General features: G+C 35.0%; 1 protein-coding gene across 2 annotated transcripts in view; it reads left to right on the top strand.

Annotated features, from left to right (window-relative positions):
- MYOM1 (myomesin 1) overlaps nt 1-16,115 on the top strand; it is a 153,800-nt gene that overhangs the window by 60,638 nt on the left and 77,047 nt on the right. For both annotated transcript variants that reach the window (XM_031946590.1, XM_031946591.1), the window contains exons 12-13: nt 3,757-3,956; nt 5,207-5,263. In XM_031946590.1, coding sequence (XP_031802450.1) covers nt 3,757-3,956; nt 5,207-5,263 — 257 coding nt within the window. The remainder of the gene's footprint in view (nt 1-3,756; nt 3,957-5,206; nt 5,264-16,115) is intronic.

Below are 16,115 nucleotides of genomic sequence, written 5' to 3'. Positions count from 1 at the left end.
TAATTACTATAGTTGATATGTATACATAATACAATATATGATATTTGATCCTAAGGGGAAAATATATTAGTATTAAACTATCTAAAATGCTTAGATATCTTTAAGTTTATTAATAGACCTTATATCTTACAATAGTCGTGTTTATACATGGCAAATGAAATGATGGCAAGTGAGAAATGATCTAATTAATTTGATTCATGTAGCTAGCCAAACTACATTCTTAGAATTAACAAGATTGTTTTTCTCCTTTTTTGTAATTTCTAAAGCTATGATTATTGAGTCATTTTTTTCACTAGGAATATATAGAATATGTCATTGTTTATGCCAAGGAAATAAAATATTATCTTTATCTTAATGTGCAAAAAATGCTGCCATCACTGAAACCTCTGTATCTACATACAATTCAAGGCAATAGAAGCAATATGTATTGTTAACAGTGAATCTAGTTAAGAATCCCTCATATACAACAACCTTTGGCCTGACTTCATTGGTAATTGCCAACTTTTATCTTAGTGAATTGGAGACATTGAGCACATATTGTCCTCCTGCTACCTTAGTCATAGCATCTTCTTATCTTTCACAACTATCTCTACCCAAGAATTTCCTTCTACTCATCATTTCCCTATCTCTGGGCCTCCCCTTACTCCTAGAACCTGGTTGTATGACAGTGTCCTCTTTGGAATAAGAATGGATTCTTTCTCCTTTTTTCTTAGGGAGGAGCAGGAATTTGTCTTAGGGACTGTAGTAAAACTTTAGCTGTCACAGAGTAGAAATGGCCAGTCTCACTGAGACAGTCTATTGAGAGACTGAGAGTCTGTGCGCACACTGTGACATGATGTGGCCAAGAACATTTCCCTTTTGACCCTATCCCTTTTTATTTCCCTTCTTTGGCAATTCTATTAGGTATTTTGTTATGATAATGATGATGATGATGATAGATGATAGATAGATAGATAGATAGATAGATAGATAGATGAGAGAGGGAGAAAGACACAGAGAGAGAGAGAGAGAGAGAGACAGACAGACAGAGAGAGAAAATGGTAGGGGAAAAGGGAGGGAGAGATAACAGATCTTTCCTCCAAAGGTACATGATGTCCTGGTTCCTTAAGCTGATGAGGAAATTGCTTAACTATTTTGCCTTTTGAAGCATAAAGAGGCAGAAGAAGCGTGACGGTCAGAAACTATACCTCAGCTCTAGCTACCCTCTAGAATATGTCTTTTTGATCTTCTGTACTAATCTTCCCTATTTTCTATACTAATTCTGGAGTCACAGAGCAGTATACTTTAAAATCAATCCTTTAATCTTTTACTAGAAAAGTTGGCTTTAATGGCTATGGGGGGGGGAGGGAGAGAGAGAGAGAGAGAGAGAGAGAGAGAGAGAGAGAGAGAGAGAGAGAGAGAGAGAGAGAGAGAGAGAGAGAAACAGAGAGAGAAACAGAGAGAGAAACAGAGAGAGAGACAGAGGCAGAGACAGAGAAGGACAATTATCCAAACTACAAACTATATGAAGGTGGAGCAAAGATGATCTCAGCCCTCCCAACCACTTGCCCATGCCTCTTTAAACTACAGATGAGTTATTAATCACCATTTTACTTTCTGTACTTATTGTATTATCTCCATTCCCCATGGTGACTGAGATTTCAGTTATAGATGGCAGGGAAACTGTGTTGCACAGTAAATATCAATCAAAATATCTAATTATTTAGGACCAATACTGAATGAAATTTAACCTTTTGCTGTTTAAAGGACTTTAGAAAATTCTGACTGTTAAGAGATTAAAATGAGATTCCTGAGTTTCCAGAGAAAGACAGAACAAGAGGTAGTATGCACAGGATTTATGTTCCCATTCTGAACTTGTGGGAACATTGAGAAAAATATTTCATCTCTGAATAAATACCACCCTAAGTCTCTATAGAAGTATAATGGTATAATGAAGAAAGCACCAGACTTGGGGTCTAGAAGATCTGGATTTGAACTCTGACTCAACTAATTAGTAGCTCTGTGACTCTGAGCAAATTTTTTAATGTCTTCAGTTTTCCTATATAAAAATGAAGAAATAAATAGTAGGCTCTACCTCATGGGATTATGATAAAGTTCTAATGAGATTATATATGTTGAACATTTTACAAACTTTAAAGCACTATACAAATTAGAGCTATTATTATTATTATTATAGTCAAATAAAAATTTTGGTTCTATAGCTGTTAGATTTGCATCATCCCTTATTGGCTATGTCACCCTGAACCAGTCACTTAACCCTGTTAGTCTCAGTTTCCTCATCTGTAAAATGAGCTGAAGAAGAAAATGGCAAACCAATCCAGTATCTCTGCCAAGAAAATTCCAAATGGGGTCACAAAGAGTCAGATATGGCTGAAACAAAAAATGAAAACAAAAGCTGTGGGTTGGAAAAGGTGTGGGTTGGAAATGTTTTGTCTGACTATTGTTCCCAGAGAAGTAAATAACACTGTCCCTACATATTTAAATCTAATATTGAATATACTAAAAGATTGTTATTCGGTCAAAATTGCAAAACAGGTTTATTTTATATTTGATTCTCTGGCCTTCTCTTTCCTTAAGCTTTTTGACATTTCATTCTCTTCTATTTCCAGGTACCCAAGGTCTTTATATTCCTTCTTTTCTCCAGAGAAATACTATTTGATAATTTCATTATGACTGAAGTGTTAAGGAGTCAATATATTTATCTGTCTCTAAAGGAGGATAAGGATTAACACAAAGGAAAAATAATAATAGTACAATTTAAAGTTTCATGGTGGTGGAGAGTTATTTGAAAATATGGCCATGGGATTTAATACTGGAAGAGATAAAAAATCTGTTAGTCTGACTCTCTCATATTATATATAAGTGAAAGGAAGCCCAGAGAGGTCAAAGCATTTAATAACACCTGCTATGAGCCAGGCATTGTGCAAAGTGCCTTGGACACAAAGAAAGGCAAAAAATAGTCTTTGCCCTTAAGAAGTTCACAATCTAATGGGGGAGACAACATGCAAACAACTACGTACAAACAAGCTAGATATAGGATAAAATGGAGATAAGCATCACTGGGAAGTCATTGGGATTTAGAGGGATCAGAAAAAGCTGGCTATAGAAGGTAGAAATTTTAGCTGGGACTTGAAAGAAGCCAGGGCAACCAGGAAGGTGGAAATGATGAGGGGAAGAATTCTAAGACAGTCAATGAAAATGCCCTGAGTTCAGAAACAGCAAAGAGACCACTGTCATTGGATCTAAGTATACTTGGAGAGAGGAGGGGGTGGAATATGGAAGAAGACTAGAAAATGAAAGGGGGCTAAGGTTATATAACACTTTAATGTTTTTTCCACTAATCCACACTTTCTTTGCCCTCCGTAGCTGCTGGGTAAGCCAATGCCAGAGCCCACCTGCAACTATATATCATCACATTGCCCTCCTTTGCTCCTCAGGCCCCTCCTACACAGGAACCTCAATCTTGCTCTGACTGCCTCAGTCACCCAAATCATAACATGTAGGTGGAACAGAACAACAGGTCTGCTGTGATGGAGTCCAAAGGAGACTGGAATGCATACTGAATAGACTCAAATTTCCTTCTTGTTAAAGAAGTGACAATCATCCGGATTGTTTGAACAGATGATGATGTTGTGTGTAGCTACTGACCAGGTCACTGGAGATGAAGCCCCAGACTGCAGGCAGCTGTGGACAGCCTCAGAACTGTCCTACTTTCTGTTGATACTGCCCTCCTAATCCTTGCTCTCTTTCCTTCAGATGCGAGGTAGGCACAGACATCTGGTCCCAATGCAATGACACACCTGTCCAATTTGCTCGCTTCCCTGTCACCGGATTAATCGAAGGTCGTTCTTACATATTTCGTGTCCGAGCTGTGAACAAAACTGGAATAAGCATCCCATCCCGGGTTTCTGAGCCTGTGGCAGCCCTGGACCCTGTAGATAGAGCCAGGCTTAAAAGTAAGTGTCTTTAAGCATCTTCCTTAATCCAGGGATTTGACAAACTCAACACACGACTGTATTTGTGTTCATTCCTCCACACATCCACTAGGGGGAGGTAGGAGAAAGAGATCTTTTTCAGACAAATTCACCTCCAAGTAATTTTGCAGTTCATAGATTTCTCCATTCTTATGAGATTGGCTTTGTTTGCATTTCAGTTTTATTTTGCTAACTTTGCGGCAAAGATATGGAATCCAAGAACCTGAAAACTGATGATCATATTAGCACATTCCTAAAATAAATGTTGGGTTTATTTATTTTTTTAACAGAAGAATTCTTTATCTTGAAGTAGCCTCTTTGAGGCAAAAGCCCCATCTACAACACATCCCAATTTACAAGCAAAATAGTTTTGAATATTACTAGAGTAAGGCCCTTTGACATAAGCTATCAAAAACATTTCCATTGCTTGTATTAAACCTTAATATTAAAATAAAGCTTTAGTACACAAATCCCTCTCCCAGGTTTATTTTGAAAGAAGCACACCTAGCCTCCCAAAGGATAGAGAGACTTCAAATACATAATAATAATAATAATAGATGTAAAACTGACAGACATGTAAATAGCTGATAAAGAAGAGAGAGGGAGAGAGAGAGAGAGAGAAAGAGAGAGAAAACATTTAGATAGCATTTTAAGGTTTGCAAAGTACTTTAGGGATACGTTTTCATTTTGTCCTCACATTAGGAATTAAGTGCTAGGAAGATAAGATTTTGTCAGACATTTTACAAATGAGGAGACTAATATAGATAGAAGTAATGATTTGCCCAGGGTTACACAACTAATAGATATCTGAAGCCAGACTCTATCCATTGTGTCACCTACCTCCATATATTTATATCTATATATTTAGATATAGTTATGTAAAACACAAGAGCAACATTATTGGAAATCATCCATTTATTCATCATCTGAGCACAGATCTAACTGCCCCTCTCAGACTAAGCTCTTAGAAGTCAAGTGATGTATCTTATAGATCTTCCAATTTTCCCTTCCTTTACAGGAGGCTTTCAAAGAGAACCAGGTGAATTTTTTTTGGAGACTGAATCAGTCACAATTTAGGGGTGGATGTTGGAGAAGGAAAATCAGTCCAACAGTTCTTTAACTGAATTGACCAAATGAACCACCTACCAGTAAAAATAGCTGAGCTGATTGTGCAATAATTGTCAGTCTTCATTATAGAGCACTTTCTAACTTTTATTTTTTGCTTCTTCTAGGTCAGCCTTCTGCACCCTGGACTGGACAGATCATTGTCACTGAAGAGGAACCTGCAGGTAAAGATCATGATTTCCAAAGGTTTATAGCAACATATTTTGGAGTGAACTTTGTTTTGTTTGTTGTTTTTTGCTTGTTTGTTTTTGGCAGGGGAGAGGCAAGTGGAGTTAAGTTGCTTAGTTAACTAAGCATCTAGGACCACACAGCTAGTTAGTATCTGAGGCTAGATTTGAACTAAGACCAGCGTTTTATTCAAAATTAAGATATTTTTGTAGGCTTAGGATCATAGATTAAGAGCTAGAAGGTACTGAAAGACCCTAGTCTACTTTCCTTTTTTTAACAGATGAAAAAATTGAAGCTCAAGAAGTTTAAGTAAATTAATGACCTAAGGTCATAAAGGTAGTAAGCATCAGTAGTATGATTTGAATGTGGGTCCAGAGTCAACAATCTTATTACAATGCCATACTATCTCCCAAATTCAACATGTCAGCAGTGGAACTCATATTTTCCTCTAAACCCATCCTTCCTCTCCACATTCCTTCAAGTCTCAAGCCAATTTTCCCCCTTCTATAAAAGTCTTTTGCAATCCTATTTAATCTTAATGTCTTCCCTCTAAGACTACACTCCCATTTGTCATATCATATGGTACTGTATCATATCAATCTATCTTATTTGCATATACTTGTTTGCATGTTGTCTCTTCGATTGGACCATGAGTTCCTTGAGATAGTAGGCACTTAAATGCTATTTGATTAATTGATTAAAACTTCTCTTTTTGCTAACAATTATCTTTTCAGTCACACAGATTCACATCCATGGAATTACCCTTGACTCTTCTTTTTCCCTGAAACTTCATAGTTAATCAGTTGCTAAATCTTAGTGATGCTACATCCATAACATTTCTATCCTGTAATCCACTTATCTCCAAAAACATTTCTTTTATTCTAATTCAGGTTCTCATTATCTTAGCTAGAGCAGTAACCTAGTTTCTCTTCCTTTCTGATACATCTTCCAAACAGTTAATGAATTGATATAAAAATCAAATTTGCCTATATTACATCCCACTGAAAAACATTTAATACCTCCCTAGTGCCTCAGATAAAATAACATTCTTCACTACAGCATCTAAAGCCTTTTGCCATCTGGCTCCTGCCTACTTTTTCAGTTTTACTTCATGTTTACTCCACTTCTCTATTCTCTATTCTAGTAAAACTGACCTGTTAACTGTTCCCTCTACTTAACATTCCTCTTCTAATTGCTATGCCATTGTTGAATATACTCCTATCTTATCTGTGCTTTATTGAAACCCTAACTTCCTTCAAAGTGCAGCTTAGTTTCTTTCTGCCATAAGAAGCTTTCCCCATTTATTATCACAGCAATTAGCACCAGCTCCTTCTAGATGTTACTTTGTGTAAACTTTGTTACTTTGTCTTTACTTGTATACAAGTTGTTTTGTCTTAGGAACCTATAAGTTCCTCAAATAAAGAGATATTTTTTTTTTTTGTTTTATGTCTTGTTTACTATTAAAAATCAGAGGACTACAGGACAAAGTTATCTCTAATCTTGTATAGATGAAGGAATCTTAAATTATCTCTTAATCATAATGTAATTAGTGCTTTAAGGCTTGAAAAGTGCTTTACAAATATTATCTCATTTTATTCTTATAACAATTCTTGGAGTTAGGTCCTATTATTATTCCCATTTTACAGATGAGAAAATGGAGGCAAACAGGTGTTAAGTGACTTACCTAAATCACACAGCTAGAAAGTGTGTGAATGTAGATTTGAACTCAGCTTCCTAATTCCAGGTCCAGAGATCTATCATTGTACTACGATGCTATCTTTCTAACTATAAAGATGTTTACCTTTTAGGAGCCTTATTTAAATATGTTTTTAAAGCTACATTGTAGTCCACTAAATCAAAAAATATTTTACAGTCAATAACCAGTACAATGGGAACATATATTTGCTCTATCATTCAGTCAGTTGCAGTTGTAGGACCATAAAAATGTAATCCCCTGTGGAATATCAGATATGAATGTCTGCTTGATCCTTTCTCATGTTTTTATGTACCATTAATATATATGTGTATCATCTTCACAATGGTTTTGTAAACATGAGAGATAAGCATATGAGTCAGAATTGTTTAATTTCTGTAAATTTACTTTCCTTATAAAGTTTTTCACTATTCGATGGGATGATATAGATCATAATCTTTCCCTATTCTTCTTTGCAAGGCTTTTCAAATAAGTTTGCATTCTAACCCAAAATGTTGTTAGTGATTTTGATCTCTGTTCTAACAAGTTGGTGGTTTATCCTGTATACAGATGGCTGATTCATAAATGACTTTCATATATGTAATCAGTCATATCCTGTCTGCTACAATAGTCAGTTTCATATTTTGTGATATTTTCTAGCAATTTCTGATTCTATTTTGGAAGAAAGGATTCATAATATATAGGCATGATACTTTGGCCTCATTTATTTCTCGTCATACCTGAGCTATAGTTTCCATTGATAGTCAACTTGATAGTCAAACTATCAGTGCCAAAATACAGGAAATACAAAAATCAAAAATATCACCCTTCATGATGATCAAAGTTGCCACAACAAGAAGACTTAGAGTCCAGAAATCTCATTAGCCAGCAATTACTTTATCTCCTTGCACAGCATAGAAAGAATGACAGTCAAATACATCACTTATTTTAGAAAACAAACTTATTCATAAAGCACTACACAAGATCCTGTAAAGACATGAGAAGTATTTTCTTTATTTTAGATATGTTGTTGTTGAGGTAAAGTGCCTTACCCAGGATCACAAAGCTAGTAAATGTCTGACACTGGATTTGAGCTCAGGTCCTCTTAATTGCAAGCCTAATGCTCTATTTGTGCCACCTTGCAGCCCCAATATTATCTTTTGAAACAGCCAAAGGAAGGGAAAAAATTTTAGAAAGCTTACTATGAGACTCAAATGAACTTCATCATTCCACGAACTTTTATAGATGAAACTAGCAGAATGACAAATAGATGGAAAGTGGAGGGAAATTGCCAATATTTCTCTAACATTCTATTTTCATCATCAGTGATGGAAGAACCACCTCATTTTTATTCAAATACCTCAATGTCCAATGTACCACATGAAAAAAGAAAAAAAAAATAGCACTTAGGAAGATAAAGTTGGGAGCAGAGTAAGTACACAAAGGAAATCCATTAAGATTCACTTTACAAGATATTTCAGATGCCAAAAGACTATTTTAAAAATCCCTAATGACTAAAAGTAAAAAGAGCGACAGAAAATATCAATAACTTCCACCATATATACCTACTTTCTCATTTTAATAAAATTTTTATAAGGATTCTTTATATACATATCAAGTATGCTCAATAAAAGTAAGAAGGGATATACAGGCTTTTGCATATAATTCTTCTCAGCAGGCTACATCTTTGTATTACATGACTGAAAGGAACAGAGAATTCAACCTTCCCCTGTGTTGTTTTTTGACTATTATTTTAGTCAGTTGAATAAGAAGCAGTCTTAAATATTGTCTTCCCAAAAGGAATCTATTATATATATATATGCTAAGGTTATCTGAGAATTTTTGATAAGCACAACCAGAGAGGTATTTCTATTCAACAGCCTTCTGATTATTAAAGTCAAGTAAGGCATAAAACAAGAAATGGTATGATTACCAAAGATATATACCAATGTCATCACACATGTCTTATGAATTTTAGAATACCACAATCTCCAAAGAATCAAAGTTGTGAATGATGTAAAGGACAATGGGGAGTTGCATGGCTAATACTGTGAGGCTGCAGAATATTTTCAGTGATGCATAATATCGTCTTTAAAATTTTAACATTAATTTTAATAAGTCTAAGTTCCAAATTCTCTCTCCCAGCCACTGCTCCACCAATGAGAAGATAAATAATTGGATATCAATTATAATGGAAATTCATGCAAAGCATATTTCCATATTAGCCATGTTACAAAAAAAAAAAAGCAAGGAAAACGTAAATGAAAAAAGTATGCTTCCATCTGCACTCAGAATATATCAGTTCTCTCTCTCTAGAAGTGGATAGCCTTTTTCATTTTAAGTCTTTTGGAATTGTCTTGGACTCTTATATTGCTGAGAATAGCTAAGTCATTTATAGATGATAATTGTACATATTCCTATTACTGTGTATAGTGTTCTCCTTGTTCTTCTCACTTCATTTTACATCATCTCATATAAGTCTTGCCAGATTTTTCTGAAACCATCTCTCTCGTTATTTCTTATCTCTTAATAATATTTCAACACAATTGTCTACCACTAAGTTTCCCCAGTTGATAAATAAAAATGTCCTATACCCAAGCAGTCACAGGGGGATATTGCTGAGGAAATGTATGATCAGAAAAGGAAATGGATCAATGAGAGCAGGAGATAATGGAGGGATAGCCCAAACTCTCCACTCATATTCAAGAAATACAACAAGACTCATTAGGAAGGCATCCAGAATATTGAGTAGTTTATCTATGGAGCATTTGTGGAAGAACAAAGACACAAATCACAAAGAATGAGAAGATATATATGAGCTCACTTACTTCACTTAGGAATCCTGAAACACAGTTTCTAACATATTTTTATTCTCAGCTTTTTATTTAAGTCACTGAATTTAAAAGGTATATGGTGATTTAACTTGGAAGTTGTATTTGTTTATAGAATTTCTCTACCTCTTCATTCTCTATAGTAAAATATACAGCCTTCAATTACCTTCACAATGTATTCTTTGCTTGTGGTCATTATGAGTACTGCAAAGACCAGATAATCAAGTATCTGAGAAAAAAATAATTATTACCCACTCTACCATATTCAGGTTCCCAGTACCTATTTGCTCATCAGCCCCATTTTCCCGTTAAATCTCTTCAATCTAGTCAGACTAGATAGTCACACTATTCCTTAGTAGGGTAAAAGGTCTTTTATTCAAAACCAAATGAAAGGTAAAAAAGGATTTAAAATAAAAATTAGGCATTTTATCACCCATTTTCTATAATCTTCCTCCCAGGTTTCTAGTCCTGGGAGACTGTAAACCTACTTATCTCTACTCCTTCCACTCTCTGATCATCACAGCAGAACAAACTAGGGAACAGAAAGGCTACTTGGGTATTTGCCTATTGTAGGAGTGCGAAATGCTTCCCATATGGAAATGGTAAAACTGAAATGTCTATAACATGCTACTGCTACCATATGCGAAAGTACTATCCTTTGCAGGAATAAGGAGAAGCCAAATGCTAACTCCCATGGGAGTGATATATAGCCCAGGAAAGACCCCTGATTCCATATCCATTTTTCACTTCTTGTTTATGTTTTTTCGTCTCTTCTCATCCCACTACTTCTACAAAAAATTCCTCTATCTTGGATTTAATGTGAAACTTGCAAGCATGTTACAAGTGAACGCTTTCCAAGCACTGTTTACACTGCTTCACTCTTATGCCAGTAACCTGTGAGCAAAGTGCTGTAGCATTATTGGCAGGGAAGATGTGCCATGTTGTAGTTGTCTCGGAATGCATGGTGAAACCCCTTCTGCCACTTTCTTTATATGGCCAATGAATGAGTAATATCCCACCTGGTTGTGACTTTTTCATCTCTTTTTATTTTTTTTTCTTCAAAATAAGCTTTGCTGATATCTTTTGTTTTTTATGTTTCACGAATTTCCCCTTGCACTCTGGAGAGCAATTTAGAACTATGCTCAAAAAGTTATCAAACTGTCCATACCCTTTGATCCAGCAGCGTTTCTACTGGGCTTATACCACAAAGATAATTTTAAAGAAGGGAAAGGGACCTGTATGTGCCAAAATGTTTGTGGCAGCCCTTTTTGTAGTGGCCAGAAGCTGGAAATTGAGTAGATGCCCATCAATTGGAGAATGGCTGAATAAATTGTGGTTATATGAATGTTATGGAATATTATTGTTCTGTAAGAAATTACCAACAGGATGACTACAGCGAGGCTTGGAAAGACTTACATGAACTGATGTTGAGTGAAATGAGCAGAACCAGGAGATCACTGTACACAGCAACAACAATATTATCTGACAATCAATTCTGATGGACATGGTTCTTTCTAACAATGAGATTATTGAGGGCAGTGATGAAGAGAGCCATTTACATCCAGAGAGAGGGCTGTGAGAACTAAGTGTGGATCACAACATAGCATTCTCATGCTTTTTGTTGTTGTTTGTTTGCATTTTGTTTTCTTATTCATTTTCTTTCCTTTTGATATGCTCTTTCTTGTGGAGCAAAATAATTGTACAAATATGTTTACATATATTTGATTTAATATATATTTTAACATATATAACATATATTGGATTACTCTCTAGAGAAGGGGATAGAGGAAAAGAGTAGAAAATTTGGAACACAAGGCTATGAAAGAATCAGTGTTGAAAAATTATCCATGCATATGTTTTGAAAATAAAAAAAATTTAGTTAAAAAAAACCAAATTTCCCTTTGCATTCTTCTTTTTTATCCCTCGCAAAGAGTCATACCATAAAGCAAATAATTTTTCCCAATGGCATTTAATTTTTCTAAATACATGTAAAGATAATTTTCAACATTCATTTTTATAAGATTTTGTGTTTTAAAATTTTTCCCTCCCAGCTCTACCTTCCCTCTTTCCAAGACAGCAAGCAATCTTATATAGGTTAAAGATGTGCAATCCTTTTAAGCATATTTCCATATTTGTCATGTTGTGCAAAAAAAAAAAAAAAAAAAAGCCTAGACCAAAAGGGAAAAACTCATGAGAAAGAAAAAGCAAACAAAAATATGTGAAAATACCATAAAGCAAATAATTTTTTAAAGACAAAAAAAGAGGTAGGAAATGAGCAAAAGTTATTCATCCATTGAAACAATCATGATTCTTGCAGTGTTCCACATCTTTGTACATTCTCAACCTTACCCTGCCACCTTTGAAAAGGAATATAAGATGTCTTTTTATGTCTTTGGTGGAGGGAGGGAGCTAATTTAATCTTGTTCTTTGAAATTTTGCACCAATTTTTTTTATCATTTTGTAGCTGTTCATTTACATTATACGTATTGTTTTCTGGATCTGCTTACTTTATTCTGCATGAGTTCATGAAGATCTTTCCATGCTTCTGTGTATTAATCATATTTATCATTTCTAACAGCATAGAAATGATCCATTACATTAATTTGCCACTATTTATTTAGTCATTCCCTAATTAGTGAGTATCTACTTTGTTTCTAGTTCTTTGCTACTTCAAAAAAAAAAGTATTACTATATTTTGTGTATATTGGAGGATTTTCTTTTGCCAGTTACTTACTTGGAGGGTGTTTACCTAACAGAAGAACCTTTGGGTCAAAAGGTTTAGACCTTGTGGTCACTTTATTCTTATAGTTTCAGAATTCTTTCTAATTCATAATTCTACCAACAATGTATTAGCATGTCTATCTTTCCACAGTCTCTTTAATATCAGCTGTTTTCATCTATGTTACCTGTACCAATTTTCTGGGTATGAATGAAATCTTAGCGTTGTTCTCATTTGCATTTACTTTATTATTAGTGATTTAGAACATTCTTTCATATGGTTGTTTATAGTTCATAATTCTTTTGAGGACTGTTGGCTAATATTCTTTGACCACTTACTTTTTGGTAATGGCTTTTGGTTTTGTATATTTATTTTAGTTTATTTTTAAGAGAGAATTTCAATATTGAAATGGTTTAGATCTTCTAATAGTACATGTCCTTGTAGTCTTTGGATGAGGATCCTACATATAAAGCATTGGAAAATACATTCATTTTTATAGTCTAAAAAGTGGGTGATTTTTTACACTCCCTATTGTTTTTTTAAGCAATAGTGCCGTTATAGCAGAAATGGAAGAAGGGTTTGTAGAATTGAGGGCAATTTAAAATTTTTCTCTGTTTTGTGGGTTGCCATAGACAAATGATTCATTCATTATTGCTATTAAGATCAAATAATGGAAGAAGCCCCAGGCCAGCATATTAAATTGAGAATCAAGTTATTTTTCCTGTGTGCATTATTATCCTGATATATCCATTTTAGATTGATTTTAATAAAGTAACTGTCCATCTATATATCTGTCAAGCAAATGTCAGTAAATACAAATTATTGACTGTATAAATAGCATTTGCTGGTGGTCTTCAGAGGGTCATTGTCACTAAGTTAAATTCTCCCCAGAGCCTTCTCTTTCTTATGTTGACAGGTAAACTAATGCATGTCATCAAGGTAGTCAATGTTAAGTTTTTTAGGCTTTTTGCATGATTCAATACAGTAATAACTTGACATCTCATTGTATGAATATTTTCTCAAGGTATTTAGAGAGTGAGATTAATTAATGAAAGGGTACCTGATACATAGAAATGAGTAATGCACATCCCTAATCAAGCAAGCAAACAAACATTTATCAAGCATCAACAGTGTGGCAAGCATTATAATTTTCATAAGCGAAGGATTAAGGCAATAGGAAAATTTTAGTTCATGAATATTATTCTTTTAAATACTAAAATATCACAATAACTTATCATAAGAAGGGCTGCTTCATCAGTGGAGTGGATGCCCATCAGCTGGAGAATGGCTGAGTAAATTATGGTATGTGAATATTATGGAATATTATTGTTCTGTAAGAAACGACCAGTAGGATGATTTCAGAGAGGCCTGGAGAGACTTACATGAACTGATGCTAAGTGAAATGAGTAGAACCAGGAGATCATTGTACACAACAACAACAATATTATCCGACAATTAATTCTGATGGATGTGACTCTTTCTAACAATGAGATTATTGAGGCCAGTGATGAAGAGACATAAATATATATGGATGTAACTATAAATATACTTTTGGATAAGTTAATTAAGTTCTCAGCCTCAGTTTTCTTCAGCTGTAAAACGGACATAATCATAGTTCTAATCTCACTGGATTACTCTGAGAAACAAAGGAGATAGTGTATATATATATAAATCGCTTTTCATACACAAATCTTAGCTGTTTTTAAATAGATAGCTGGATCAATAATATTCTATGCTTAGAATAATTTTGACTGGTCTATTTGAAAGACTTCCTAGGCATTGGGGCAATCATTCCATCACACTATCCTCCAAACATCCCTTGCTAATTCCCAACTATTTGCTTTTGGTCATCCTGTTTCCATCCCTGGAATTCCCTTTTCCTTCCTCTCCACTTTTTCAAATCCTATCCCTTTTCTGAAATTCAGTGTCAGTGAAGAGAATTTGGTTGATAGTAGACTTTAGGAGGCATATGATGGAAGAAAGGACTCGTAGAAACAGGACAAAAGTGGGAAATAGTTGTAGGAGTTGGGAGTGGGAACAACCCAGGCTTGAGAAGGTACATAGAAACTGGTGGAGCTGGGGAGTCAGGTGAGTAGTTCAGCTATGTATGCATTCAATGGGTCGAAAAGAAGAAAGCAGGAGTCAAGGGCACAGTAGACTATGTTCTCAATGCAGCAGCATTCAATAAGTCATCCAGTGAGCACTCTAGAAATATAAAAGAGTTTCCAGAGAGGACAGTGGGTCAGAGACTAAGAATGAACCAAGAAACCAGGTTTCCTGTTCTCAGGAATCAGAAAATTCATAGTAACCTAAAGAGCAAGGAAAGCAAGGTGGGTTGGAGAACCCAAATGAACATGAGCCACAAAGAGACTTTGGAACAGAAAAAACTTTGGGACTGAGCCAGAATATTTCTCCACTTATCAGATGCTTCCCAAACACCTTCATCTTTATTCTGCATGTAAGATGCTTAATTTTTGTCTACTTATCCCTAGCATTGAGCACTGTGCATAGTAGCTTAATACATGCTTATTAATTGATTGATTGAAGCAAGTAGGTAGTACAATGGATAGAGTGCCAGATCAGGAGTCAGGAAGATTTATCTTCTTAAGTTCAACTCTGGCTTCAGACACTAACTAGTTTTGTGACCCTGGGCAAGTCACTTGACCTTGTTTGCCTCAGTTTCCTTATCTATAAAATGAGCTGGAGAAGGAAATGGCAAACCACTCCATATCTTTGCCATCTAAACTCCAAATGGGATCAGGAAAAGTTGAATATGACTGAAACAACTGAATAACAAAACAAAACAACTGACTGATGATATATTTATTTCAAGGGCAGGAAATAAAGTCATGACCAGTCTTCAAAGGAATGGTTCTTTGGAACATAGGATGAGTTCAACCTTCTTTACAAGCAAAAAGAACACTCAATTTGGAGTCAAAAGACCCAGGTTCAAATCCCTGCAATTTACTGCACTTGTGACTTCTGGCAGGTTGCTTCACCACTCAGCTTCAGTTCCTTATCTATAAAATGAGGCATTTGTATTCAGTGGCCTCTAGACTTCTATGATACTCTAATCTTTCCCTGAACCCTCCAATCTACACTAATTTTTCTATTCCTACAAACTTATCTGCTGCTTATTTTCTGCCCTACTCATTGAACTAGCATTTGTGTAGAACTTTAAGGTTGAAAAAATGCTTTAAAGATATTATCTCATCTTATCTTCATAACATTCCTAAGAGGTAGATGCTATTACTGTTCCCATTTTACAGGTAAGGAAACTGAAGCAGGAACAATTAAGTGACTTGCCCAGGGTTACATAGCTAGCAAATATTGAGGCCAGATTTAAACTCATATCTTTTTGATTCTAGGTCTTTTGCTCTATCCAATATGTTACTTATCTATCTCATCTGTCCCCTATTATTTTTTTTTACCCTTTTCCTTGTAACTTTATTTTTTCCAGGTGCATCCTTTTTTATTTTTAATAATAGCTTTTACTTTTAAAAATTCATGTAAAGATAGTTTTCAACATTCATCCTTGCAAAACCCTGTGGTCCAAATTTTTCTCCCTTCCTTCTCCCCACCCTCTCCCCTAGATAGCAAACAAT

This window comes from Sarcophilus harrisii, chromosome 1, assembly GCF_902635505.1.
Source record: "Sarcophilus harrisii chromosome 1, mSarHar1.11, whole genome shotgun sequence".
NCBI classification, from domain to species: Eukaryota; Metazoa; Chordata; class Mammalia; order Dasyuromorphia; family Dasyuridae; genus Sarcophilus; species Sarcophilus harrisii.
Note: the sequence above shows the minus strand (reverse complement) of the source record. Positions and strands in the feature narration are given on the sequence as shown.